A 26,052-nucleotide genomic window follows, 5' to 3' on the forward strand; every position below is an offset into this window, starting at 1 on the left:
ATTTGAACAGAGAATAAGGACATTTTTCTTATTTCTGGGGTTGAGGAAGGACCTGGAATAGGAAGACAAGTGTTTCTTGTCTTCCTATTCTCTCAAAAGGAACAAGTGCTCTCAAATGACAAGTGTTTTTTCTGACTGCCTCCCCCTCCCTCCCCTCCTGCCCCCCAAAAAACAAGAAGGAAACAAAAGAGAATGGCAGTTTTTGAGCATCTTGAAAAATACAGATAGGTAACACAGCCTGAAAATGGAGAACTTGTGTACAGTGCCTTCTGTGCAGAGTGGCTCTGTGCACTGCCATGGATATTGACAGCTCTTGGTTAAGAATGGCTTTACTGGGAATGCTCCAGCTGAAGACACTCCAGAACAATTCAGCTGATAGGATGAGGCTATTCATTATAAAATCTAATTTGGTTTTAAACCTGAGATCTTTCCCTATTTTGAGTAACATATACTCACCTGTCCACTAATGACAGAGAATCAACTAAAGTCACCAACAACTAAGTGCATTTACCATTACCCAGGCAGTTCACATTTCAGTAGTGACAATACTCCATTGAACACAATCCCTCCTCCATCTAATAGGTCCTACTAGCAGAAGAAATTTTACTCATCTGGATTTGATGAACAAAGTCGGGCCTGGAACTTTTATCTCTCATGCAGGCAGGCAGAGTATCCTCCCAAACCACTAAAGTATAGTAGTCTTTGTTTAGTCTTGTTTATATTAGGCAATGTGCCCTTTCCCCAGTGGTATTGCTTTGATGATGTCAAATAGTTGGAACACTCTTCAGTATCTCTTGAGCTGCAGTGTCTCCAGTCTTTAGGTTGTTTCACTAGCTTGGATAAATAATACACATAAGCTCATGCATCTTTAGCTCTTTCTTCAGTATCTGGCCATGTACTTAGGTTATGGGGTGAACAAAAGTTTTTTCTTCCCTCCTTTCAAAGACAAGATTCAGGACTTTATCAGCACCATCAAAGTTAAAATTTTAGCACCAGTGTACTTGAACTATTCAGCTTTGACTGGTCAAAACTAACATTTACATGGCATACAATCAGTACAGAAAACAATATGCACAGCATTAGGAATCTTTTTTGACACAGTGAATCTAGTGTTTGATAAATGAGTTACTACGAAAGCCAGACATATTCCCAAAAGCAAACAGGGTTACAATTCTTCCTCACACTGCTGAATTAACAGGCTTTCCTTACCATCCAAATTGCTGAGCTGGCCCAGGTTCTATTGTCTAAAGGGACAGGAAATAACCACAGCAGGTGGATGCTGATATGGCCAGCTGCCCACAGGGAATTCACAGGGGATGACTTGGGTACATCACCCACAACACCAAGAGATCACTTGAACAGATGCAGGTCACAAGTTCAGCTTTGGTACAAATTTGGGTTTTAACAACAGTAAAACAAATTCTGCATCACCCTCTCTGTTCAGTACATCCCTTTGCTCATGTGTGCACTCACAGCCTGAAACATGTCCAGCACTAGGAGATCCCAGCACAAAGGGATTTCATTCAAATGCTAAACTTTCATATCTCTTGATGATTGTGGTTGACATTCTGGGCCTAGAGCACACACTTCTAGAAAGATTGATCAAAATAAAGAGAATTAGGGAGGCACCTTCAGACCACATTACAAATATTTCTTCAGTGAACTCAGAGTCATTTAGCCTTCTCCACAACACTACCTCATATCTTTTGGAAATACCAACATCAACTCTGCATCAACATGCAACTTCCTGAAGGAGGAAAGGGTCAAAGCATCCCTGAACCCTTGGTGACATGAACAAAGTCTTAACCCTAACTTCAAACTTCAAGAGACACATAGCCAATGCAAAATTCCGGATAAGTCAATATAGAAACTCTCTCAACTTTCCCAAGCTCTGTGAAAAATAAAAAAAAGAAAAAATCCCTCATCTTTATTAATTTCATTCCTTCCTTGCAACAGCATCTATTCCAAGGCACTGAGGTGAAAAGACTTACAGGTCTATTTGATACGACTAAAGTTTTACCAAGCTGAGATGCACAGGTTCTGCAATAGGATTTTCCTGTAGGCAGTTAAGTTTTGATTAACACTTCATTTATTTAGCTTGCTACAGAAGTAGCTTATTATTTTAAGAGAGAACCATACCAGATATTTAAACGTAAGACCTCATATAGAGAAAAATATACCAGCAACAACAAAGTTGCTTTCAGGTGAAGATCAACTGTGTTGGCAACTATGATCTTTTACAAACCCAGCCTTTGTGCACAATGAAGCTCTTTTGTGATCCGTGTGGAAAAACATGAGCAAGGCTCCATTGCTCTGGTTAAGACTTGCAGGTTACATGGCTCCATCAGTACTGCGGGCCTGGAAGCCTTCTCTGCGGACACTGTTCAAGTCCAGGCGTGTGAGCACCTCGCAGCGCACCAGGAGCGTGTCATCCTTGATGAAGGTTCTCTGTTTCAAGGTCTCCAGGTGCATGAAAGTCACGTAACCAAAACCTTTCGGATTGCGGTGAATTGTCGGTCTCTGGAAGGCCAGTAACTCTGGCTTGGTTTCCATCACCTCTTCATGGTTCTGCCTTTCTGGGCCTTCTGACTGATCCAAAATAGAAAGTCGAATGGTGCCTTGGAAAGGCCAGGGCAGGTGGCTGTCATATTCCCCTTGCATAGTGTGCACAAACAGAGAGATAAAATTAGCACAGCGCTGAGCATTTGGTAACTGGATATGCAGGCGCAAGCACAGCTTGTAGCCAGGCTTCCCTGTATAGAAGCCAGGACTGTGCATCACTACAGGTCTCTCTTCTTCCTGGGCTTTCTGCAGTCCACTGAAGTTCTCAATCTTCCAGATATAAATACCGTTACATTGTTGTGCCTCCATTTCAGTAATCTTTCCCTCCAGATTTCGTATAGTGCGTTTGAGTTCTGCCATGTGAGTGTTCTGAGTTTCCATTTTAGCAATGAGTTCCCTGATTTGGTGATCTTGTCTCACCAGACGACCTTCCAACTGCTGAATAGTTTCCTTGAAGTTTTCAACTTCTGGATTGCAGTTGTATGCAGCATGTGACACGTGTGAGAAGAGGGCAGGCTCAAAGGGTAGGCCGTTGATGAAGGGCACAGGATTTGCAGCAGTAACACTGATATTCTGAAAACTCTGAGCCATCATCCTCATGTGAACCTGAGTGAACTCCTGCATATGTCGTGCCAGTTCATTCCTTTGCATCTAGGATTTAAGAGACACAGCATTAGGAACACATCAAACATCTGCAATCACATTTTAAATGTGGCTCTGAAGAAAATCAAACAAGTAGTTGCTTTTGTCATGTGAGAAAAGCTGCAGTGAATCAAGGACAAAGGTGTGACAAAATAGCACTTTACCAACAGAGAGCTACAAATTTAAGATCACTGTTAGGAAAAATGGAAAGAAGTTCAAATACCAGCAAGCAAATCACAGAATCATTTATGCTGGAAAAGACCTTTGAGGTCTTTGTGTCTTTGGCCTGATGTTGATACAGCTGGCATTCAACAAAAGCATAGATATGAGGTGATTTCAGCACAAAATTGTAAACCTGGGAGGTTAAGATAGATCTGACATAAATGACTGCAATATAACTCAGATATGTCCTTTATTGTTTTTGTTAGTGTGGGACTTTGGGATGTCACAAAGATATTCTTGTTAGAATATTTATCATTAGTAATAGCATATTGTATAGTTGCATAATTCTATGTAATGCTTAATAAGGGACACTTTGATTGTATTTTTACAGAAGCTGCAGCATCTCCAGGAAAACAAAATTTAAATTTTCTGGAAATGACTGAGAACAACTTCTTATTAAAGGCCAGCACCAACACTTCAAATGGAGGCAATTTTGAGTAAAAACATGAAGTATTTCACTAGCACATACAGTGAGAAATATGAACAGTATATTTCAAACTGTGCACCTGAAAGTAAAAGCAAGATATGAAGAAATGTGGAGTATTTTATACTGAAAATATTCTTGTCAAATATTCCAAAGGCAAGCACTGTGTATTCAAGGTCACCTTCTTGTTAATGAGCATTCATGATAAAAAAAATTCAGGTTTTGTAGGAGTGATAATATCCCTATGAATCCATCATTAATTATGGTGTACACTTTCAGTAACACTGTTCAACTCAAAACAAACAAATGGTGAAAGACTGTTACTGACAAATATACTTAGAATTTTTCTGTATTCCCTTCATTGGATTGCTAAAAATCTGTATTCTCTTCATTGATTTGCTAAAATGTTCCATAGTACCAAATGGTGTATGAAAACTGATGTGGAAATGAAGGGGAAAGACCCAATTTTAACAAGAGGTATTAAAAATTAGAAACAAAAGTATCTAGATCAATAATTTTAGAATTTAATAAATTTTATTTTCTTTATGGAACTCTAGGAGTCATAAGTGTATTTGGCCACAACTTTGGAAGAAATGCTAGAAGCTACTTTTTGACAGGAAAGCTGAGAAAACGTGAAATAATAAAAGCAAGGTCATCAAGCGAATTGTTCACAGAGCTTTTTAAATTTGAAAAAGCAATTTTGAAATGCAATGTATCAACATGCACTGCTTTAGAATTAAGATACCTCAAAGCAAAAAACACACAACCACAAATCACTGAGGATTTTGGGTTAGTGAATGAGACCAGACTAGGAAAGCATATTACAAAAGCAACGGACAAAATCATGCAGGTCTGCAATTCAGAAGGTTCTGATAAAAGTCTTACCTTCTCAGGACACCCAAAGGCACTGTAAAAACATGGCACTGGGGCAGTAGGACAATCATTATCATAATGGTTAGGCATCTAAAACAAATCAGATTTGATATTACTTCTCCATCAAGAGTATTTTCTTATCCAGAAAGGATACAGCTGGATGGATTTTAAACAGTAAAGTTCAAAATGTACCTGAAGTCAGATCAGTTTATACATACCTAAGTTCTTAAGGGAATACAGAAGTTTTGAACAGAAATGTTAGATGATGATAAAAATTATACATCCCACTTGTACGTACTGTAACAATTCATTGACTTTGTTTTTATATTAGGCCTCAGAAAGCATTCAGGTTTCCTTGCTAGACCAAACACTTTTTGTTTCTAGCCTATCCTCCAGCCAGGTCACATTCAATTCCTTCCCTTCTGAAGGACTACTTGCACAATGCTTATTATGTCACTCTTTATTTATCATCTTCCTCAAAAAGTTCAAGTTACTTCAATTTTCTTTGTGGTCCATGTTTTCCAGATCCAGATCAGTCATCTCACTGCTCTGGATCCTGCCTATCCACCCTCCCTCAAAAGCACAACAACTTCAGCTGATGCCTTATGAGCCCTTAACAGAGCAAAGGATAATTCAGTGTTTCACAGGCAGAATCCCTGTTTATATAAACCCGGCTGTTTGCCTTGTTTAAATATCATGATGAAGCACAAGGCTAATAAAGACCAGCTATTATTACAAATGTTTAGCATTCTTTGTTCCCCACTTCTGCAATTCATTACTCTACCTAACAAAAGACTTTTTCCTTTGTCATTACTAAGCTCAATCCTGTTTCTCAGAGTATTTTGCAATTTTACAAGATCATTCTTTATTTTAACCCAGGCCATCAACCTAGTTGCCATCCCAAATTAAACAAATCAATATTTATTATTTTCCTGCCAATTAAGTTATTATTGAACAGAAGAAATAACAATGGCTATTACAACAGTAATGGACAAGCAGAATTCCAGCCAGCATCCCAGTTTGATAGTGAATTTACTTATAGCTACTTTCCAATAGTGGCTTTCCAAGTATAAAAACTCCCCCCTCTCTGCCCAAATCAAAGCCTCCTCTTGTAATGTCACCCATAACCACTGGCAGTTGTTGGTATTTTTTCAACTCCATTCAAGATCAAAGACATGCAGCATGGCCCCTGTCAAGAAGCAGTACAGCTGAACAATGTGACATGCAGCCAAAATCCTACAGAGGTTTACCAGACTGCAACTGCAGGATGGAGCAGCATTTAAGGGAGTATCACACCTGCACTGGACATTTTCAGAGAGGCAGGTAGGGATTTAGCAGCTAGTAGACAAACTGTATCTCCAAGTTTAATTTCAGATTAAAGAAGCAATGTAAAAACAAAGCATCTGACTTGGAACAAACAGAGAAAAAGGGAGTCTCTTACCTGCTCCCTGATGAGCACTGTGTTGCAATATTCGCAGTATATATTGGCAAGTGGGCAGGTTTGGTCATGAAGCTTAAGTGATCAAACAGAAGAAAGAAAGGGGAGAAAACATCAGTGAGGTTACCCAATTTAAGAGAGGGCTAGTCACCTTTTATCAGACATTAGATTTTTATTTATATACCTAACTTTGCATTTAGCTATATGCAACTGTGAAACAAAGATAATCCCTTTACCCTAAGCAGTATGTTTTTCATTACTGCTTTTTCCTGGACTTATACAAGACATTCATTAAGCTGCAGACATTTCATTTCCTAAAGCTCTTATGGATCAAAGAAATCTGATTTTAACCATAAGCTTCTAAAACTCATGTTCAATTGTACTGGAACTCTATGAAAGCACTTGTTTGTTTTTTAATTGTATTGTTGGACTATACAAGGTACATTTGATTGACAATTCACAATATTAATATCCAAGAACATTCAATAGTCCTTGAGATGAAACACATCCATATAGAGATAAAGAAATGGTAACAACAAAAGGAAAGTATTATCCTCAGTATCACCCAAGTGAAAAATGCAGAGCCAGGAGAAGAACTCAGAAATTATCTTGGTTTTGTGTGGTAGCAGATATCCTGAAAATAGTTATCTCCTGATACATCCTCTCTCCCAGGCATAAAAACTGCACATGTAAATACTGCTTTTTGTATTCCATGGGCAGTAGACACAGCCTGTCTGATGGTAAGGTCAGAAACCAGTGGTTCTTACACAAGTCCGCAGGTCTCCTCACACCACATGGTTGCATTTAAATCTGTACTTAAGGACAATCTCTCCCCAGCTTTTGCCTGTTCCAGGCTCATGTCCTGAGTTTGCAGCTTCACAGCTGTGCAGCAGCACAAAGAGGTCTTCTAGACCAAAACCTTTCAGTTGTTTTGGTTTTTTTTTTGTTTTAAACTGCTGTTCCCTTTCCAAGCAAACCCATGTGAATGCAGGCTGACAAACTGAGACTCCTGCTAAATACCTCTTTATCTTCATAAGCCATAGACGTGGCACAGTTTGGGCAACACACTTGACGCCTCGGACACTCTTGGGTCATGTGCTCCTTCAGACGGTTCTTTGGGAAGGTTCCTTGGCACTGTAGGCATTCCACAGTGGAAAAATCACACTGCAGCTGGTGGTCCTGCAGAAGGGCAGAAGAGGGATTTGATACTTCGAGTCAGAACAATCATCTCATCCATTTTCAAGAGAAAGCACAGTGCAAGACAAATGAATCACAATCTTCCCTTCATGCAAGGAAATCCTTATACACTTATGCTGACTCTACCAACAGCCTGTTACTGTTCCACTACTAAGGTCAGCACTTCATGTATTCAGAGCTTTAAGAAAGCTCTCAGTAAAAATTTAGTTTTATATTTATCCTTTTAGCTGCATATATTATTTTCCAAAAGAGTTATTTCAACTAAAAAAAGTAGCTACTTTGAGAGACTATTAAACTGACTTTAATAAACTTGTGTGAAGCACGGACATAGCTGATCAAAAGACAGACATGAATGATCCTCAGCAAAAGGCTGCATTAGTACAGTTGTCATGCACTGGGATGTTCACTTGAGAATCACCTGACTACAACTAAATACTCATTAAAAACCAATATGTGTAGCTATACTCTTGAAAGAAAAATGCACTGAATCAGCATAAATTAGTACCATAAATGACCATCTATTTAAGTTATTTCAAATTTTTACTTGTCCATGAAAACAAGGTTCCATATTTTCAAAACTACTTCTCACCTCTAAATGCCTGAGCTCCATCTTCATGCTGCAGCCCTTGTTGGGACATTTGACCATTAGTGAAAGGATTTCCCGTTTGGCAAAGTTGTCAGGAAAAAGTTGATTTTCAAGCAGAATTTCATTGTCCACAGGACATTTGTGACCTGCATCTCTACAATGCAGAAAAGCATTTAAAATATTTTTACACCAGCAAGACATTAGTGGCCAAAGAATAACACAGCAAGATCTTTAAAAACAATGGTATTTATGTGGCAATGATCAAAAAATATGAAATGAATTTCAGAAAAATTGGAAACACCCAGTTTCACTGGAGGTGGTATGACTGGGATTGTAGTATTTTTCAAACTCAAACACATTTTCTTTGTAAAATGGCATGTTAAGTACTCTGGAAACAATCTTGAGGAATATGTAAAGACACTAAGAACTTACAGTCCTGTTTCTGCAAGTACTTCACATAGCTCAAACATCCAAGAATATTTCACATACTACTGCAAAACAATTACTTAAACTTTCTTAGACCTCCTCTTATTTCTTTCTCATTTTATAAACAGCCAAGGTGATCACAGTTAAGAAAAAAAGCAAAATTGTCTTTTTTCCAGATTGACTTCATCTGTTTGGCATTACATTACACACTGCTCAGTTTGCTGGTTTTGTAATACAACCATTTGATCAGTTGGTCATCCTTCAATTTCATCATACAGCAAACAGGGTGAGAACTTCCAGACACAAAAATTATTAGTAACTATTAAAATTACACTGGACTTGGAATTGAGTGTTGCATCTGATGAAGCCACTTTAACAGCAAACAGACTGGAAGTCAGTGCTAACTGGTGAAGGTTTGGAATCTGATGGAACATGGATGCCTGCAACCTGCACAAAGTAACTAACAGCCTGTTCCAGTTCATCAGGTTCTGTCTACCTGCATGTACATACAAAAATCATTAGAAACAGAGTAAAAAAGGGGATCACCTCCATCAAACTTTCCAGTACCAGCTCATTCTGAAAAAGGGGATCCCCTCCATCAAACTTTCCAGTATCAGCTCATTCTGAAAGCAGTAGGCTAACATATTGATTCACAATTAAGTAATGCAGTTAAAGAGGCATGAGGGATCAAAGCTCCCGAGTGCTAATGGAAACAGCAATAAAATGGAAAAATACATGGGGTGGAAAAGTGTCAGAGAGCACTTGTGGTGCAAAGATCAGAGGCCAGATCATTGTCACTGCCTGCAAGCATGAGGGGAAGTAGAACCTAGTGGGCTGTGGAGACCAGGAAGGAATTTATGTTCTTTGTTGGAAAAGGAAATAATTGCTCAGCAACTACATGAGCAACACTGCTAGAGGAAGTGGAGGTAAAGTTGCCACTTCAAAAAGAGGTAATGAACTTCCTTTCACAATTTTGCTTGCAGAGCAAGCTCACCACATGCCTGAGAATTATACTCCTAAACAAAGAGAAGAAAGAAAACACCTAGCTTGCCTTGTTTCAGAGCTCCCTGAGTTATGACCAGTGTGATTTTTGTCACAAGCTAGAAATGTTCCCTCACTTCACAACCTACAGGAAATCAGTTTTCAAAGGTATATCTTGGTTACAAACACCCTGTTTAGTGGAGTATGAAGACAACTCAACAGGCCTGCTGATAAGACGGCAGTTTTATTTCTACAAAGAAAAGCTAATCATAAATAAGAGCAGCCAACAACAGATTAAATTGGAATAATGATTACCAAATCCCCAGTTTAAATAACTAGCAGATAAAGGGAAAAATAGGAATGAAATGCAATTTTCCAAAGTACCAAAGTGTAGTAAGGAAAAAGCAGTAACTCATTTTAGGATATTAAACAGGCTTCAAATACTATTTACAAGGGTCAGGATTGTGTTTAAAACACTGCTAAGATCCATCTACAAAGATGTTGCTATGTATTTCCTGTGACAGAATTGAATTTATGCACCTCAGTTCTAGCTTACATTACACTGAAGACTTTCCTATGCTGGAATTATTTATCACATTGCACTCTGCCACTCACAACAGTACCTGTGAAACAACAGCCATCTTTTACAAAGTACAATGAATATTCCTGTAAAGTCCCTTGAGATTAAAATACAGGTATCAAGAGTAAAGCCTGCTCTGTGATTTTAACAAGTGAGCAGTTTAGCTGAGAAGCTGAGACAGTTGGCAGAGACTTTAACTGCAGCCATGCCAGCTGTTGGATGAACTGCCAGCACCCAAAGATGTCCCTGCTGCCACTTGTTACCTCACAACTCTGCTTTTCCAGCAAACAGAGGTTCTGATATTTGGCAAGCTCTACTACAAACTCTAAGTCAGCTTTGCCCTAAGATACAGGAGAAGACTAGAGTGAAATTGAATTAGCTACTGCACCCACAGTTAGTTCTTCTAGAATTTCCAGCAATATATTTTGTTGACAAGTAACATTCGTAAACACATTTGTAGTTACTTAGGTAGATAAGCTTCTCCTCTTCCATGAATTATAGCACTTCAAAGCACTTCAGACAGCTTTATTTAAAAAGCTGCCAAGACTTTCTGGGAGGCAAATATTTACTGTGATCAAATCTCATCTAATCATGTCCTTCACACTGTAAGATCGAAGAGTCCAGTTTTTAAAAGGTTTTCTAATTTTTTTTTTCTCGTTGCAGCCACAACTTCTTCAACATGAACAACTAGAATTGTTTGTGTAAGTCACAAGAAGCAATTACTCAAAAAATGCTTGTCCATTCTTCATCATTTAAAATCCTTAATCTCTATGTTCATTTAAGTTAAGACAGTAGGGAAATGAGAAATAAAGAGGAGCAATTTTTCCTGGTCAAATGAAGGCTGTGACAATCACCTAGTGAAAAAAAACCAGTACTTAGAGAATGTAAAATATCCCTTTCTGTTTTCATTTTAGTTCTGTAGAAGCTTCTCAATACCTCAATCAATCTGGTACTGTAGACAGTTCATACTGCAAATCGATACCATACTGTAGACACTACACAATCCAAATCAATAGCTTGATCTATGGATACCAATTAAGCATGCAGTTCAGCCCTTCAGGGATTCAGAGAGGTCTGGCACTTCAAGCTGTCCTCCCTGCTTTCACAAACAGTCACTCCAACTGTTCTCCAAAAGCAGAGTTCAGTGGGGAATGAGGGAAAACTTTTACTAGCAATGAAACATCTGAAATATTACACTGATGATCTACAGTCTCAAGAGAAAGAAATGCTTTCCACCTTGTTTAGTATTCACTGAAACAGTCATCACCATTCATAGAAATGAAGTAAAATACAGAAAAGGTATAAAAGAAGAAGAAACTTCTGGTCATGATCCTTTCCATGGAGAAATTCTTCCAGAGAATTTATGCAGCAGAAACTACAGAGAAGCCAGAAAACACTGTATTCAGAGAACATAACTGCTGGCATAGTATGCATTTAGTGAGCTACTAATGATGGATAAGGAAGAAAAAGAAATGGAAAAGAACTATGGACAAATAGCATAAAAGACCAATCAAGAAAGTACTGTCCATTTTGCATGCTATAAAATAAATGCCAGGGAAAAACACAGTAACACTGTAGACAGTTTAATGATCTTTACAAAAAGTGTGCAAAGTAAGGTTGAAGCCAATTCTACATATGGGTCACACAAAATTGAATATATAAATTCCTACCAAAGTGACATTTGAGCTATCTGAGCAACTGCTTAGAAAAAACCTGGGCTTATGCTGAAAAGGAAAAATCCTACAGCACAGTATCTATCAATGTAATCCAATACTCACTCACACATGTGGGACGCTGATGACTTCATTCCAGGTTTAAGGCAAGTGCTCTCTACAAGGTACTCTCTGCCCTTTCTTGCTCTTTCAATCATCCATTTTTATAAGCCCAGCCTGCTCTTGCCTTTGTTTCTTATTCTCAGTCCCTCATATGCCACCTGGATTCCTCGCTCAATGCTTTGTTCACAACTATTCCCTCATCACATTCTCTCTTCCAGCTCAAGAAGGAAGCAGCTAATTTCAAGTGAAGAACTGAAAGCATGAATTGCCTTAGCTGCACCAAGAAATTAGGTTGTCTGTAGTTTCCTGCAGTTATCAAGAGAAACGATCATAGGCAAAAGACAGGTAATTTTATAATCCTGAGCTGGAAACGGAATTTATATGGGGGACTTGCCTTTCCTTTTTTTTAATTATTATTTGAGGTTTAATCAATTTTTTAGATTCATAACCTGGGTAAATTTGTGAAAACGGCAAACCATCTAAAGCTCATAAAACCTGCAAACTTGGGACATTCTGGTCATACACAGCACTTTTAATGAATAATAAATTTCCAGAGTTCTATTAGCACTCACTGGTAATGCACTTTGGGCAGCTCTATTCAGTTTAGATTGACCTTAAACTGCTCTGGTACATGAATTTCTTGTTAAAAGCAGCTTCCACAAGTTTTCCTTTACCTTATGGATTTGACAATGCAGCCTTTGCAGAAACGGTGGCCGCACGGCGTCTGCACTGCTTCCCGCAGAGCCATCAAACAGATCGGGCACTCATATTTACTTTCCAGGGGCGGGTCGAACTCCACGTCGTATCCCTGCGTCTCCTCGGTGAAGGAGCCGGGCGCGCTGCCGGCGCCGCTGCCCACGCTGCCGCTCTCCTCCTTGGCGGCGGCGCTGCAGGCGCTGGCCATGGCCGCGCAGCAGCCGCTCTCCGCCTCCCGGCCTCCGCAGCTGCTGTCGCTGTGCAGCAAGCTCATGGCAGCTGAGCGACGGCTACGCCGCGACCACACGGTGACCTGCAACAGGCCAGAAAGATGTGTTAATTTAAAGTGTTTCAAACCCTCCCCCCCAGGCGACAACAAAATTTATTTCCAACCAGAAATACTAGAACAAATTTGGTTCTATTCAAAATCACTGGTTTTGTTTTTTTCCCGTTATCTTGCTTATCCTGTGATATGTAGGGAAGGACACTGCATCCTGTCAGCGTAGTTCAAACACCCTCCCCTCCCTCCCTCCTTTCTGTAATCTCTTTTATACGACTATCTGATTTCTGTAACAAATAGGAATCATTCCCCTTTGCCCTTGCTATGTCTTCGGAAGATGTTTCTTTATCCCTTCCATATTATTTACTTCTAAGACATTCAAATAGCTTTTGTGTGGAAAAATGCCATACCGAATCATGTTTTCTTGGAGGACAACAGCTCAATTCCATAATTTCCTTGCAGTGTATATGTTACTTAGCATTTTCTGTATCAAGCAATTCACAATATAGATTTCAAACCAACTAGGCTGCAGGAACACAAAATATAAGTCCAAGTACCTAAACCAAGCAGCTGATGTGCTGTAAATGAAATTCAAATATACAGCACTGCTGATAACATTTTAGAACTGCCAATAGGACTTTAAATTGAGTAAGAAGCTACACATGAGATAAGGATAATAATTCCACAGCTCAAAAGCTATCTACAAATTACTAGTGCTCAAACAGAGCTCTTGCTCTCCTTTCCCTCTTGCAGGCTAGCTGGCAGGAAGGACACGGGACATGATTGTAAGAACAGAAGATAAAAGTCACCTTTCCCTGAAGACTGGTGGATGGCATACTAAAGCCTGCTTTTACAACACTCCTCCAAAGCAGGGTGAACTCATAGGTATGAAATTAAAAGGTGCAGGTATCCCCAAACACATTGCTAGTGTTCCTATACAGAATGAGAGAACCTTAAGAAAAGGTCTTAACAACAAATAGAAATTCTAAAGACCAAGAAACCTTCCTCTCCCCTGATTTTTTTAATGGTTACAATCATTTTCTTAGAATCCTGCTGTGGTTAGTTTTCTATAAATGACATTTCTTTGAAACACAGAGATTACCAACAGGTGCAAGGCAGTATGATTAGTCTGAGGGTATGGAGCCAGGCACGCAAAACAAGCCAAATAAGCCCAGATTTGACAAACTTTTGCACAGCAGTATAGGCAAAAGTTTCTTGCAGTGTTCATCTAATGAATTCACTGTAATACCATTGTGTCATTTAAAACATATTAGGGATGGAAATCTAATCAAGAGAGGAATCATAAGAACTGTTTATCTGCATCACTACTGCAGATGCTGAAGGCAGAAGAATGAATAGGATTACTTTGACCATGAACTCACAAAACTGAACATTTTCTTGCCTGTATCAGAATTTGAATATCACAACTCATTTTTACAAAATGTTCATGTATAGGAGGAGGACATACAGGTACTTTTATTTGGGTACTTATTTTATAATACCTTTCATGTCATAAAATCAACAGAAATACTAATCACACAACGCCTCAACTAGCATTTATGGGAATATATATTTTGAACACATGCAGAAATCACAGGAATGTGCTTTAGGCCATCTACATGATAAACAACTGGCAATACTGCCCATGATAATACATTATGAGCTATTTTTTCCAGCATTCCAGACCAAAAAAGAAGCGTATCTATCTAAAGAAAAACAAACTTACCATATTTTGGTTAGATATAGTTAGAATAATCAAACCAGAACTTTTATTCTGTTGTATAAATATATGACTTTCCATCTTGTTGGGGTATGCAGGGGTATGAGAAGTATCTGAAGAGCAGCATTCTTGACATTTCCAAAATACCATTAAGGTACAGAGCCTCAAAGCACAGGCTAACAGTTGTGATTTGTACTGAACTGGCCAGCAGTGCTCCCATTCTGCAGAAATAACTCCAGAGCAGATCTGTCTGGAACTGCACCCAAAGAGTGCTGCTCACTTCCACTCCTGTTTTCCACCCCAATGTATTGTCCCTATACATTATCCACCACAACAGGCTTTGTCACTGAGGCTCCTAAACACAACAGCAGTGCAAACTGAACACCGAGCATGCTCCCAGCAGCTGCTCAGCCATAGTCCAGACATGACCAGTTTAATCCCACAAAGGCACCAGCTCCCCTAGTGACTTAGAATGGATGCAGAGGAATCAGTGCTTAGAAAGATGCTCTGTGTGACAGAGATTTTTTTTTTAGCCTGCCTTCAGTAGATCTACTCTCTCCAGAGAGGAAACCCAGCTTGTTTTCACTGTTAAATAACGTAACTTATTTAACAACTGCTGCAGAGGACGATCAGCCCGTGGGCCACGTCTCATGAAAAATCACAGGAACTAAATTGGGTCAATGGAGTGGGAATGTTGGTATGCAGGATATTAGAATCCACAGGCCAGCCTAGGACTGAAAAATTCACATTACTCTAAGCCACGGAGATGTATTTAGTGAGACTAAGAAAGGGAAGATGAACATACGTCCCTTTAGCAATGTCACAAAGGAATTCAGGAAGTTACAAGAAGAGATATAAAACAGCTTTAGTCAAATTCAGCTGTCACATTAATTGCAAAGAACTGCGTGACTCTTCTCTTGGGCTGTTCCCAGGGAAAAACAAATCCCATACTATTTACAATTTTGTTCTTATAAAGAAGAAGCCAGGATCTGACTTGGTATAATCTCACTAGTTGAACACTTTGTAGATTTAAGTGCTATGCAAGCAGTGTCTCTTTGGCCATTTGAATTGTTTCTACAGACACAGCAGGTATGTATATTCAGTCTACAGAAACAAACTGCCATACTAGAGTCAGTTTAATGAATGAACTACTGCAATCAGTCAGCATCCCAGCCTGACACAAAAACCCCCTTGTTCAGTGATATACTCCACTCCTACATGGAGCTTTTTATCTGTATATGACCAAATGGTTCACAAAAAAAGAAGAGCACATCTTTTTAACTTGGGAAATTCAGACACAAAGAGGCAATTTAAGGTGATTAAGAGCCAGATTTTACACTTTGTTCGTATTTTATCTACGAAAAGATTCCTCCAACTACTCTTATCCATTTCATCTTCTCTGTGAGCAAAATCCTCCTTCCTCCACACACATTTTAGGTGTGGGGCAAGGCACAATTTTCCAAATCAAAATCCACACTGCTGTTACTCAGACGATTAAACAAGGCCTTATTACTCCAGCATAGTTTAAGCTAGTTTCTCTGTATGTTGTAACTCCTGTACAAGGAATTAGACCTGTTTCTTGTGGAAACTACTTTATCCTCCAAGAGTAGAAGATAGGTTTAATCTTTTTGGACAGAGCAATGCTAGGACAAAACCAGCCACAGAAAAGTGTACTTTGAATAGTAATGACAGGTCTTTTCCCCAGTGAAGGTAGAAGAGACAATCTGTGAGCTTGCTGTAGCAGTTTTTCACCTTCCTCTCCTGGGGAGTTCAAAAAATGCTTAGGCTGGAAAAGGATGGATTTTAAACCCCAAATCAGGATATATCCCAAAATTCAAATCAAGCTGCTACCCTTTCTTTTTGATTATTAAACAGGTTTCCAGTGAAATAAAACTAAGATCTCCTAAAAACCACATTTGTTTTTCTTCTAATTGATAATAATTGCTATTCTTCCTCTGCACTGAACAAAACTAAGTCAAATGCAAGTACAAGAATAGCCAAATATTAATTTAAATACCCTGTGTACACCACAGCCTTGAAAACTTAACCTTTTTAAAAAATGTTAGTCGTTTAACACATTAAACACTTTTCTAGACTTCTCTCTGTACCTTTGTTTCCACAACATCCAGCTTTCAGATCCAAGAACAACAGCAATTAAACTGGATCATTACGTGGTAATTCTTGCTCTTCCTAGCGCGAAGTTTCTAAGGCAGAGAAAGTCCTAAACTACATTCAGCAATGTACCTGAAATGCTCTTTTCTAGAGCTAGGAAGTGCTGCCAGACCTGCTGACTCTGGAGATAATGGGCTTTAGCTTGGGCACAGAAGTACCCAGGCCTTGGGCTGGCAAAGGTTGATTTCGCTCTCCAAGGCAACAGCTGTGTTGTTTGCCAACAGAAAGGAAGGTGCTTTCCATGCCAAGTGGTAATGGACAGAACTTGTTTGATCATTACCTGTGCTGCAGAAGTCTGGGAATGCCCTAAGGATGAAACTTTCATGCCTCAGAAAAGACAGTTAAAGGACAGTTAAAAGAAAAGGAGCCCCCATCCCACTCTTCCAACTTTGAACCATAATGACACCTTTCTTCATGAAATAACCTGTGCTCTGTTGCTATTTACACTGCCACATTACACACTGATTAGGCTGATGTGAGATAGCACAGTCAGACCAGAAGAGCAAACTCCTGCAGGAATAATGTACCTTATGAAGGACAAAAACTACTTCAAAACAGAATTAAAACTGCCCATATTTTAAATTAATGCATGCAACAAAGCTCAGTACTCTGATTTTTCAACTCCTATAGTATAATGAAGTTTAGGTATGACTTATAGACTTAAAAATGCCAAACTCTGATAAATTAAAAAAAAAAATCACCGTTATCAAAAAATGTCTTCAGATTTCCTGTAAAATCCCACTATCATTAAGAGTATTAGGGAGGAAGTAAAAGTAGGCATTGTATACTATTTATACTATTTACACTGAAATATGAAATCATATTCTCAAGCACTAACTTAAGGAATACTGTGCAAGGAAGTATCAGTTGCTGTAAGAGAAAATTTTTATTATAAATCAGGAAGTGCTTAATACAAATGATTTCCACATGACCTTTTCTGGAAAATTGACACTGACTACCCCTATAAATAATGAATCAATACAGAAGACTATTCCAAATCCTTTTTCTTACTCAAAGTTCACAAACATAATTAATTTCCTTGCAGCCTGGCCAGCATGCACCCAGCAGGGGAAATGCCTTTAGCACTGACCGACAGAAAAACTGGCCAAACTTTTCTCTTTTCTTCAGCTGCCTTGTATATGCATACATAGATTTCTGGGTCATGAGACTGACAGACCAGTGGAGTGACTTTGGATAATTTGTTTATGGAGTAATACTTGCAACACTTATTCCCGGGCACATTAATCAATGGTATACTGATAACTGATAAGCACCATATGTTTCCACTAGGAGCTTTGTAGCTATCATCACTATGGCCTCATCGAGGCAGAACACATGGAATTATGCTAATGCCTTTTAATTAATACCTATAAAACACTTTCATTGCAAAGCTATCAAATGGCTAGACAAGCTGAAGCAATAGGAGATTCAGGCAGAACTTGTAACTGCAAGAACCAAAGTCTAATTCTTGTAAAAGTCTGCAAGCATGTTGCTTATTTTGTTCAGATACAAACTTTCTTTTTTTTTTAGCAGTGACCTTTCAGACATCCAAGTCTTTTCTAGAACCACCACACTCACAGCATTTTAACATGTGAACCTAAAGACTTAAAAGAAAAATTTTTGTTTGAGGCAAAAACAAACAACATTCAGAGCTCACTAGATTATCAAGAGCTCCTGACTAGAGCAGAGCAGCCGTTGGGGGTTTCTGAAGCCTTCCAGGTGATTTCTCTTTATTTGGAAAGAATGCTGTCAGGCTTTAATCACCTAAGTATTTTCATGCTTGAGTGTTTCTTAGGAGACTAGACGGTGGCACACTCACAGTTACATTCATATTTTATTCTATTTAAGTATGTCAAAACAAATTTAATTTTAGTGAGCAGTGAAAGCATACGATACTGTATTTAAGACCAAGATAGTCTATGGGTTTTTCCATAACAAAAAACCAAAACCAAACCAAAATTCCCTGAAACTTTCTTCAGTTTATTAACTTTTAGACAAAATTTCCTAGGAACTGTTCAGAATAACGAATACAAGGAAAGCACTGTTAGTGAGAAGAACAGTACTATTTAACTCTTTGGCGGTGACTCTGCTTCTGCTCTCCCTTTGCAGAACACTGAGAACACATTGAGATATGCATTATGCCTTTCTATGCCCCTCAGTAGATCTACAGAGAATGCAAGATGCTGCCCTAGTGAGGACAAAGTAAACACCCATAAAGCACTTAAAAAACAGGCAGGGAGAGATATGGCTGTGAACAAAGGTGATTTCCATAAGGCACAGGCTCCAGGCTACACTTAATTACCATCTACCTCTACAGGCATGAGACATTAGTAAAATGATCTGAGACCCTGGGAAAGCAAACAGTGAACTAAACACACATTCTGAAACAACTAAAACATTACTCCTTTTCACTACATCTGACATTTACTTTTGTTTTCTTTTTGATATGCTTTATGCCCGGAATATTTTATGGCCAGTTTTCACAGTCTGGATATAAAACTTTTTTTTTTTTCACATGTGCTTAGCTAATCTGTGCTACTGAGATAGAAAAGTTACTCTTCTTGACACAGTAGACTCGTGGAAGTTCAAGGGGTGAAGAAAAGAATGCATGTTCACCTCAGGTACTTTTTCATGCTGAAGTTCTATCAGCATAGGTACCTATTGTGTGTCTTGTCTTTCTAAATACAGTAGCAGTTTTCTAAGACAGAAAGCAGTGCTGCAGTGTGGCAATACTATGAAACTTAAAGAGCCATTTATGTCTTGACAAGTTCTCATTCAACAGAGTCTGACTGAGCTCCATGAATCTTCACTCACTGGGAAAAGCTGTAGGTAATGCGGAATATGCAGAAGAATTATGCCCAGAACGACACCATGAAAATAATCCAAGTGCTTTTATCAGCATACTTCTAGTACAAGAAGGGGAGAAAAAAAAGTTACAGAAGGACAAGTTTTATGGTCTTTTCATTCTATGGGAAGACAAAGCAAGTCATTTAACAGTTGGTGAACACAGTGCAAAATTCACCCAAAGCTTCAAATCAATACTTTATTAATCACTCACAGTGGTATCTAAGACACCACAAAATCCACAGAGCTGAGGGGTAGCGTGCATAAGGCATCAGAGGCAAACATGGGGGAATACTTTCAGCAAGCTTTAATGACTAGGTCTAAGGGATATAATTAGAACATTTTCCTCCCACCTACAGCTGAGATTTCCGTTTAAGTACGAAAAGACTCAGCATGACCTATCTGAGACAGACGAAATTGATGGAAATTACTACTAAAGTAATAATTTCTAACTCTTGTTAATAAAGTTACCGTAAATATTAAATACTGCCAGTCTCTACTAGAAAAATTAAAGCTACCGCGTTTAGAAACAGTAACCTATCTTGCAAATTGCCCATTAACGCGTTCCCGAATAATTTACTGAGTGTCTATTTCACAGCAGGGAACTCAGAGCCCAAGTTCAGCTGATGTGCTGGGGACAAGCGGGAGCACAGCTCGAGAGCCCCCGCTGCTCACGCTCCCGCCGCTGTCCGACGGCAGCCACCGGGGCGGAGGCAGGGCAGAGTCACTCCGGCCAGGCTCCCACCCGCCGTGCCGCCGAGCCCCGTGCTGGCCGGGCTCAGCCCTGCTGCTCTGGCCGCGCCGCGGTTTCAATTCCAGAGCAGCGCAGGCCGGCGCGCCCCAGCCCCACCAGCGCCCGGCCCCAGCGCAGGCCGCCCTCCGCGGCACCCCGGCCCGGCCCGGCTACGCGCCGAGCCCCGAGCTCGCTGGAAGGGGTCGCAGGGCTCCGCGGGGCCCGGCAGGAGGTGGCTATGTTTCCCAGCCGGCAGCCCCGGCGCGGGGAAAAACGCTCCGCGCCGGGCACCGCCACACGCCCGCAGCGGCCCGAGTCCAGCCGGGCCCTCGCGGCCCGAGTCCGGCGTCCGGGCCCGCCGCAGCCCCGGCCGCCCCGCGCGTCCCGCCGGACTCACCGCGACCCGCGGCCGCTCCCAGCCCGCCGCCGCTTCCGCTTCTGCTCGGGAAGAGCCGCGGCCGCCGCTCGCAGCCAGCGCGGCCTCCTGGGCGCCGCGGCCGCTGCAGCGCCCTCTGCCGCCGCGGAGGGGCAGAGCCGCCGGGGCGGGGCGGGCTGGCGGGGTCGCTGTCCCCCCTCCCCGACACCCGCAAAGCTGTCACCGCCAGCGGCTGAGCCCTCCTGCCGGGGCCGTGTTCGCTCCGCGCTGCTGATGCTTCTGTGAAGAGCCTTTAGGATGCGCTCCGCTCCGCCCTGAGCGCTGTTAAAGACGAGGCGCTGAAAGCCGGGGCGTGGTGGGGGTGATGTGCGTTCTCACGGCTTGGGAGTCGCCAAAAAGCCATTTCTCAATGCAAACCCAATGCTCCTGAGAAACAATTTCCTCTCCCCGCCCCAGCTGTGCCGCGGGGACACCTGCAGGCACCGAGGCCCGGTGCGCTGCCCCCCGGGGCCTGTGGGGAACCTCTCCCTGTGGCCAGGACAGCGGGCAACTGTAAGGAAGTGAAATAGCGGGACAGGGCGAACACAGTCGGCTTCATTTCCTTAGGAACGAACGAGGGGAATTTGGTTGGTCGCATTAGGGAGTTTTCTTGACAAGAATCTCTGATTAACACACATTTAAATTCAACAAACTGTGCCCACTTTTTGGGGGGGGATGTTAGCTGGGGGCCGGGGGGGAGTGGTTTGCTGGGGACCACAGGTTTCCGGGGATTTTCAGTGTTTCTGTCTGCATGCCATGCTCCCTGGGAGCTGGAAACCAGTGGATTGTTCCAGGGCTGCAGTGCTTGTCTCCCTCTGCAGGGCGCTGCTGCCGGAGGCAAGGCCATGCCAGACCCTAATGCACCCCTCTGAGCACTGCTGGTGCCCAAAACACACTTATATTTTTTTGTTAGGACCTGCCAGGAAGCTGAAGAGTTAGGGGAGAGAAATAGCTGGGCCATCAGATAGGGCTCCAAAGAATCCCAATAAAGAAATAACAACATTAAGGACAAATGAAGAAATTGAAACTTTGTGGACCTGCTCCTGGACAACTATATGAATTTCAGAGCTACCCTTTTTCTCCTGCCAAGTGAACATACTGTATGCTGCTTTCATAAGCTGTAAAACAAGGAAATTTATCACTGAATGCATGGCTTTATAAAACATGTGCTTAGATGGAGGGTTTTGTATGTCTGAAAAATACTTTTTTTTTTTTTTTGTAATCTGTAAGGAGTCAAGGGCACTGATGTCCAACCTATTTTGACTGAGAATTCAATAAACATATCTGGAGTTTTTATTCCAAGAATAAATGATTTCTTTTATTCAGAAAGGTTACCAAATCTGTAAGGCTTAGGCCCATTATCACGTATTCATTTTCATGCTGCAAGAGAAACTAATGCAAAAATGCTTTTCTCCACTCGGTGGTGCCAGCTGCACAGGGAAAACATTTTCCAGTACTGGATCTGTGCAGCTCAAACTATTCAGCAATTGTGCTCTTAGGGACACAAAACACGCCCAGAGCTGTAGCAATTTGAGATCAATTAAAATCTTTAGCTGCCTGCTCTATCCCTACGAGACAATATTTTTTCCAAGGTGATTTCCTGTGTACTTGGAAGAAAAGCACTTGACTAGGCTTATGCATGCTCATGTGGTTCCTTTGATAAGGAAGCCGATGCCCGTACAGTGGGGTTTTGCACAGGAGCTCAGGCTCCTGGGGGGACGGGACAGGCAGCCAGCCACCCAAGTGAAGTTTTGAATAAGCACCCTTGAGGGAGAGATCTGCTAAACTTCTCAAAGAGCCTCAAATTCCACAATCCTAACAATGCACATTGTCAGGGAACTGTGCCTGCCATTTCAAGATAAGAGAAGAAATCAGTCTGTGACTGCAGAGAGTGATTTTGATTGATATCTGGCATTGCAGCACAACCTGGTATTTTTTTTAAAAGGTCTCTCCAAGTGCTAGGGAGTGAATAGTAATGGGGCAATGAGACTGGTGAAGGGTCAAAAAAACAGGTCTAGGAGGAGCAGCTGATGCAGCTGGGGTTGCTTAACCTGGAGAAAAGGGGGCTCAGGGGAGACCTTTATTGCTCTCTCCAACTGCCTTTCTTTCAAGGACTTTGTACCAAGGTGGGCTCAGGCTATTTCCCAAGTAACAAATGATAGGTGACTGGCTTCAAGTTGCACCAGGAGAGGTTTAGATTGGATATTAGGAAAAAGTTCTTCACCAAAAGGGTTGAAGAGTATTGGAACAGGCTGGCAACAGAAGTTGTTGAGTCACCATCCTAAGGGGATATTTAAAACACATGCAGATGTGTCACTTAGGGAAAAGATTTAGTGGTGGACTCGGCCATGTTAGGTTTGTGGTTAGACCTGATGATCTCAAGAGCCTTTTCCAACCTAGAGGCTTCTATGATTCTAAGAACTGAAAGCGTTGTAAGATCAGAGTAGATAAAAGAGTGTGAGCCCTCTCACCTATTTTAGCTATAGCAAATATCAAATATTACAACTTTTGCTAATTTTTCTTCTGGTTGACATCAGATGCTGTCAGGTAAGAGGTGCATTAACTGGGAGATCCTGAGCCACAATATAAGCACTGTGGCCTCCCCCACCCACCTTCTCAGGGAAAAGCGTGCAAGTCAGAAATGGATTTTGAATCCTGCGGGATCACAAATTCTCTGGAAAAAGGGAGATGCCTGGGTGCTTATGTAGTTTTTCTGCTATTGCAAATTCCTATTTCTGGAGTGTGAACTTACATTCATGTTTGAAAGGACCTGATGGATCACTAGAATTTTTGCACAGTGTTGTGTGTGGAGACTGAAAACTTTCAGGGTGCTGTTATATGACAGCATCTTTCCACTTTGAGTCAGTTTTTGAGAGAGTTGCTTTGTGGAAACTAAGCATAGGTTTTCTTCTTGGGCTTTCAGGAAAAAGACTCTACTGGCCACTGTTTGTGGTCATCTATGGCCCATACCTGGTGTAATACCTACCAGTTAATCGATAAGTATGTAACTAACTTTTATATTGATGATTTGTCCTGCCTGCTTAGGGCCTTCAAGACCCCAGATACACATTACTAAAGAGGTAATATCCATGAAAATTAAATACTGGTATCAGAAGCACAGACATTTTGTGATCCCTCTTGTCATTCACCCAAACTGCAGAAGGTTGGCTGGGGAAGTGAGACATTGGTCTTCAATGAAATAGCTTTGATGTGGAGCACCAGGGTGACCAAGACTAGGTTGTCCTCTCAGAGAGTTAACAGTGCAGAAACAAGTTATGAAACTACAAAGAAGAAAGCTAAATGCAAACTTTGTGTTAAAAAACAGTGCAGGTGCTCCTCAGAGAGAGTCTGCATACTTATCTCAGAGCCCAGGAGTCTCACACAAGATGACCTTGTTTATATGAATTTTGTGGTTAAGCCTCATAAATTGCCAGGTGCCACCTGGATTTGAGAGTTCTGTATTGTGTTCAGTTCAAATAAACTGTGGTTAGCACCAGTGTTGTACGGGAAACTCAGAGGGAGAAGGATAAGTGAGATAAACAGCACTGCAGTGTCTTTAAAAAGCAGAGGGAACACAGAAAGAGTGAGAACACGCATGAGAGACAGCAAACAAGCTTGACATTTGGAACAAACTGGGCAGGCACAGCAGCAGCTCTACAAACTGACAGCGAGCTGAAGGTAGGCTAGCAGTATTAATGACAGCATCCCAGATGCTTGTAGGACATCCCAGTGTTGGTTCCTTGTCCTGGTTTAATGGGCAGGTCAGTGATTTTATATGTCCTTCCTCACCTCAGAGGTTGTTCTGTTCATTTTGGTGAGCCTTTTTATAAAGTGAAGTCTTCCTTGATGTGAAGAAAAGTATTGCAATTTTGCTTGTCTTCAGAAATGTATGAAATACTGTGATCTGGGGGAAAACAGGGATTTCTTTTCCCTTTTCAAGAAAAAAGAGGCGATACTAAACACAGCTGTTTGAGTTGATTAAATAACCATGGCTAGAGATTCATGCCTGGGGTTCCCTCTGTAAGAATCTGCCTTGATAGGCAAGGTGAAAAAACATTGTTCAGCATGACCCCCAACTAGTATAACAGAACACAGACACGTTTTGCATGAGTAGCCGGAAATATTCCCAGCACTGGGAAAATTTCTTTCTCTCCTAAGAGAGCTGCTGTAATCTCCACTGCCTGGGAGCTAGACAATTCAAAAGCATTTGATGAGTAGCCTGTTGGCAACAATTAACCACTGCAGAAGGTGAAGGTCTCGTAACCTGAGAGGGCGTCTTTGTCATTAATTTCTTCTAGGACATGTTCAATGAAAGAGGAAAAGAAAAAACTGCTTGAACTTTCCTTTAGCATGGGTAAACCCTGTCAGATTCATTTGAGCTGGTGATTAGTAGCAAGAGTCAGGTCATGGCTTTGGAGATGAGTATGGCACTGCAGTGGCACTTACTCAAAGGGTCAGAAGAGCAGAGAAAGGATTAAATATTTTGCATTAAATGTGCGCCGTGCTGGCTGTTTCTTTACAATGACTTTGATGTCATCCTGAAGAGGCATTACTCATGGTTTAAGAGATTCTGAAAGTGCTGCTGGTGATGGTGAAATTGCACAAAATTGCATAGGGTGTTATGTAGAAGAGAAGGATCTGTGGGCAGTATAGGGCAACTAGGTATTCAGTTACTTTGCAGGAGGTAGGAACACAGAACTGTTCAGGGGAAATGGGTTACTGCTCAGAGCATAAATTTCACCGAGTCTGTCACAAGATGCAGACAAGAAAGTGAGACAGTAGTAATGCTCTGAATACTTCTGTGCACAGCTGCACCTCACAGATCTGTGAACACCAGAATACAAGCACGCTCCTTGACAGGCTGGATCAGCAATGGGCAGCAGGGGACTGCAGTGCAGACAGAGATATTCAGGAGTACAGGCAGCTGGACAGAGCAATGTGGGCAGATGGGGACAGTGGTATGGGCAGCTTGTTCTCAGTGGGATGGAGTGAAGAGAAGCTGGGATGAAAACAAACCTAAATTTTAGTTGCCAAGCCTAATGAATGATTTTAAAGTAAAACTCAACTCTTCAGGAAAGAGCTAATCAGACTGGTATGTTATTCTGGATGTGGAACTTAATTAATGCATGCAGTCCTTTCCCAACAGACTGTGAAGGGCTGTACTGAAATGATACTTTATTGAAAGGTTATAGATGAAATAATCTCAGAAACACTGGGCATCATCACTATGAACTATGACTTGGATGTATTACCTAATGAAGGACACCTTCTGAAAAGACACCAAACTGAGATTTCTAGCAAGTTATGTGGATTACTAAGTGATGATAACATCAGTAAAAGAAATCACAGCTATGTAATTTCTAGTTCTAGTGCATTGTCTTAAGGTACAGTCTTCCTAATTTTTTTACTCACACCAACCAGAGCAGTAAAACCAAAATAAGTCAGAAAACATAACCGAATTTTCTCTACACTGTTTGTTTACCTTG

General features: G+C 41.0%; 2 protein-coding genes across 4 annotated transcripts in view; one reads left to right on the forward strand and one right to left on the reverse strand.

The window, feature by feature from the left end:
- Window positions 1-26,052, forward strand: part of RAG1 (recombination activating 1) — a 40,043-nt gene that overhangs the window by 9,818 nt on the left and 4,173 nt on the right. The gene's annotated exons all lie outside the window — the stretch shown is intronic.
- On the reverse strand, window positions 125-20,681 carry TRAF6 (TNF receptor associated factor 6). Its single transcript, XM_038138754.1, has 7 exons — window positions 20,549-20,681; window positions 12,381-12,715; window positions 7,948-8,098; window positions 7,182-7,340; window positions 6,165-6,236; window positions 4,736-4,813; window positions 125-3,213 (listed from the first exon to the last, which is right to left on the reverse strand). Exons 2-7 carry the CDS (start codon window positions 12,674-12,676, stop codon window positions 2,332-2,334), a joined length of 1,638 nt encoding a protein of 545 aa, XP_037994682.1. The 5' UTR covers window positions 12,677-12,715; window positions 20,549-20,681; the 3' UTR covers window positions 125-2,331.

This window comes from Motacilla alba, chromosome 5 (genome assembly GCF_015832195.1).
Source record: "Motacilla alba alba isolate MOTALB_02 chromosome 5, Motacilla_alba_V1.0_pri, whole genome shotgun sequence".
In the NCBI taxonomy this organism is placed as follows: domain Eukaryota; kingdom Metazoa; phylum Chordata; class Aves; order Passeriformes; family Motacillidae; genus Motacilla; species Motacilla alba.

What these genes read in the sequence shown, in the direction of transcription:
- TRAF6 (XM_038138754.1), bottom strand. Translation starts at nt 12,676, where the DNA reads ATGAGCTTGCTGCACAGCGACAGCAGCTGCGGAGGCCGGGAGGCGGAG. An exon ending in TGCATTGTCAAATCCATAAG is followed by an intron (nt 8,099 to 12,380) that starts GTAAAGGAAAAC and finishes TCTGCATTGTAG; the next exon opens with AGATGCAGGTCACAAATGTC. An exon ending in CAGTGCTCATCAGGGAGCAG is followed by an intron (nt 4,814 to 6,164) that starts GTAAGAGACTCC and finishes GATTTGTTTTAG; the next exon opens with ATGCCTAACCATTATGATAA.